This window comes from Protomyctophum bolini (assembly GCF_963924005.1).
Source record: "Protomyctophum bolini genome assembly, chromosome: 1".
Lineage (NCBI taxonomy): Eukaryota > Metazoa > Chordata > Actinopteri > Myctophiformes > Myctophidae > Protomyctophum > Protomyctophum bolini.
The window spans coordinates 27965132-27967845 of record NC_137862.1 but is presented as its reverse complement, the minus strand read 5'-3'; the positions used below and the strand labels follow the sequence as shown (position 1 = coordinate 27967845).

Genomic DNA, 2714 nt, shown 5'->3' with positions numbered 1-2714 from the left:
ATACTCAAGTAATTACATAATTGTACTTAAGTACAGTACTTAAGTAATTACTGTTACTTGACAACACAGTGGCTCAGGATGGGAACCGTGAGATTCACACTTCGAACCCTGTGGGCTCCCCCAGAGTTAACAAGTGTCCTTCAGCAAGACCGTGAACCCCTGATTGCTCCCGATGTGCAGGTTGGTTGCCTTGGTTTACTCTGCCATGTGTGTGTGAATGTAATGCAGAATCCATGTAAAGCACCTTGGATAAAGGGCTCTATATATAAATGCACCATTTATTTACCACTGATTTACTACTGCGGCTGCTCAGGGGCCACGCCCAGCTTGTCGTAGATCTCCTTGAGCACCAGCAGAGCCGTGTCCTTGGACTCCCAGTAGCAGAGGTGAGAATGGGTGGCGAACAAGTACTCGGAAAAGGGAAACAGGTAATCGGTGAAGCTCTTGAAGGGCGTGTCCTGCAGCACGTAGTCGATCCTCCGTCCTGCGTTCAGCATCCCCACCGTGATCTCGTGCTGCGCCGCCTCCGCCGCTTCCTCCACAGACGCCGCCGGAGGAGACTCGGCGGCCTCCTCGTCGTGCACGCCGGGCGTCCCTCCTCGTACGTCTCCTTCTTCCATCGCGGTTTCGTCGGCGCTCTCCTCCGCGGCGGCGGCATTGGCCACCGGTCGTCTGGCGAAGGACTGAAACGCGGTCCTCAGCGAGCCCAGGACGTTCTTGAGGTCCGTGCCCATGTGGCTCAAGCTGTCCTTCAGCTCGTGGATCCTCTTGTTGCCCTTGTGGTGAAGGACGCGCACAGGCTTCTGGTCCCACTCCGAGTCGATGATGGGCTCCACGCGGTAGGCCACGGGGTCGTACGGGTGGAAGATGTTGTAGAAACTCTTGCAAGTGGGGAAGGTGTAGCTGGGGTCGATGCGCTTCACTCCGCGAACCCTCAGGAACATGCCGAGTGGCGAGCCAAACGCGAAAAAGCTCTGAGGATGGAAGTCCAGCTGCGGGTAGTTGATGGACAACTGTCCGATGCCTACGTCAAAGTACTCGTCGCTGCCGACGGACTGGGAGGCTCTGTGCACCGCTGACGACGCTCCCGACGACCGGCTGCCGTCGCGATCGACGACGGGCGATGAGGGATTCAGAGGCGGCGCTTGTGGCTCCGTAACCGAGGGACGGGAGGCGGGCCGCTCGTCGACCGGCGTCGTCTCCCCTCTCGGGGGCGCCGTCTGATTGGTCAGCAGGTCGAACAGGATCATCGAGCCAAGGCTGTGGCCCGCCACGGAGACCTCCCCGGTGAACTCGGGGTGCCGCTGCCGGAAGAGCGTGTGCAGCCGGTTGATCTCCGACGCCACAGCGTCCACGATGGTCTGGCCGTAGACGGCGCTGTTGTAGAAGAAGACGTCCAGCAGCGTGCTGTTGATGAAGCGGCGCAGGCGGCTGACGCTGGGCAGCGTAATGCGCAGCATGTCGCGGTCCACGCCCCCTGTGCCGCCGTGCAGCGCGCTGTGCCAGTTGACGGGCAGGAACTCCACGCGGCCCACCGTGCCGTCACGCCGGCCACACGCGTAGTGCGATGCCAGCAGGCCCAGGGACACGCGGCGGAAGTCGGCGACGCACTGCGCGATGGAGCGGAAGGCGAGGTCGCACGCCGGCCCGATGCCGTGCACCATGAACACCAGGTGGTCCACGCGCTCGGGCTCGCCCTCCGGGACCTCCGCAAGGACGCTGTCGGCGCCACGCTTCACGGCGCGTGCGTGCGTCTTCTCGGAGCTCCCCGGCGACTGGTACTGCATGATCAGCTTGGGGTTGTCCAGGATCACCGTCTCACCCGACGGGAACTCCAGCGTCTGCTTCCACTCGTCTAGGCTCGCCGCAGCCGCGTAGGCCTCCTCCAGACGCTCGCTGAAGTCCTCCGTGTACGGCGTGAACTTGACGTCGCTCCTCTCCTTGTAGAACCAGGTGCAGCGGCGCACCTCGTTGGGCGCCTGGTCCCAGTACACAGCGTGGCGCGTCCTCTCCTTGAAGTGCACGTCGTAGCGGCCTCCCTCCACGGCGACCACCACGTCTCCCTTCTTCTCCCTGTCCCCCGAGTTCTTCTGCCCGACGGTGGCGTAGACGTTCTCTAGTTTCTCTGAGTCCTCTCTGCTGAACGGGTGCCAGGAGGCGCTGGCGCTGCTGCTGTCAGCCTGCTGACAGAAGAACCAATGAGAGTTTACTACTTGACAAGGAGGGGGCAGGACCGGGTCCGTCTCGAACATCTCGAGGGGGGGGAGTGGACGGAGTGTATATATATATATATATATATATATATAGGCCTCAAGTAGGTTACGGTGTTGGGTCAGAGCACTAGTACCCGATTGTGCTGAATATAAGACAATGTTTTGTTTTCCAATGGAAATATCTTCAAAAACGGGGTCGTATTATAACCGGGGGACTAGACTATTTGATATTCAATGTTCTCTTTCCACAAACGAGACTTGGAAAAAACGGGGGTCGTCTTATGAACAGGGACGGTCGTCTTATATTCGGCACAATCCCGTAGTATCAACTTCAGTTGTGTTGCTATGTGGGGTCAGCATCAGCTGTAATGTATTACCTTCAACTGGGAGCACTACCTCAAGGTTTCCCCTATTCCATTTATCTATTTTGCACACATTCTTCTGTCATGTAGACAAGTATATATGGTTTGCTGTGGATGTCTGACAACATTGATATGTCGT

At 58.4% G+C, this 2714-nt stretch overlaps 1 protein-coding gene across 1 annotated transcript; it reads right to left on the bottom strand.

The window, feature by feature from the left end:
* Nucleotides 1-296: 296 nt before the first annotated feature.
* LOC308319934 (triacylglycerol hydrolase DDHD2-like) lies at nucleotides 297-2252 on the bottom strand (the record flags this gene model as incomplete). Its single annotated transcript, XM_080770170.1, has 1 exon — nucleotides 297-2252. The coding sequence occupies one exon, from the start codon at nucleotides 2250-2252 to the stop codon at nucleotides 297-299; it is 1956 nt and encodes a 651-aa protein (XP_080626296.1).
* Nucleotides 2253-2714: the final 462 nt, after the last annotated feature.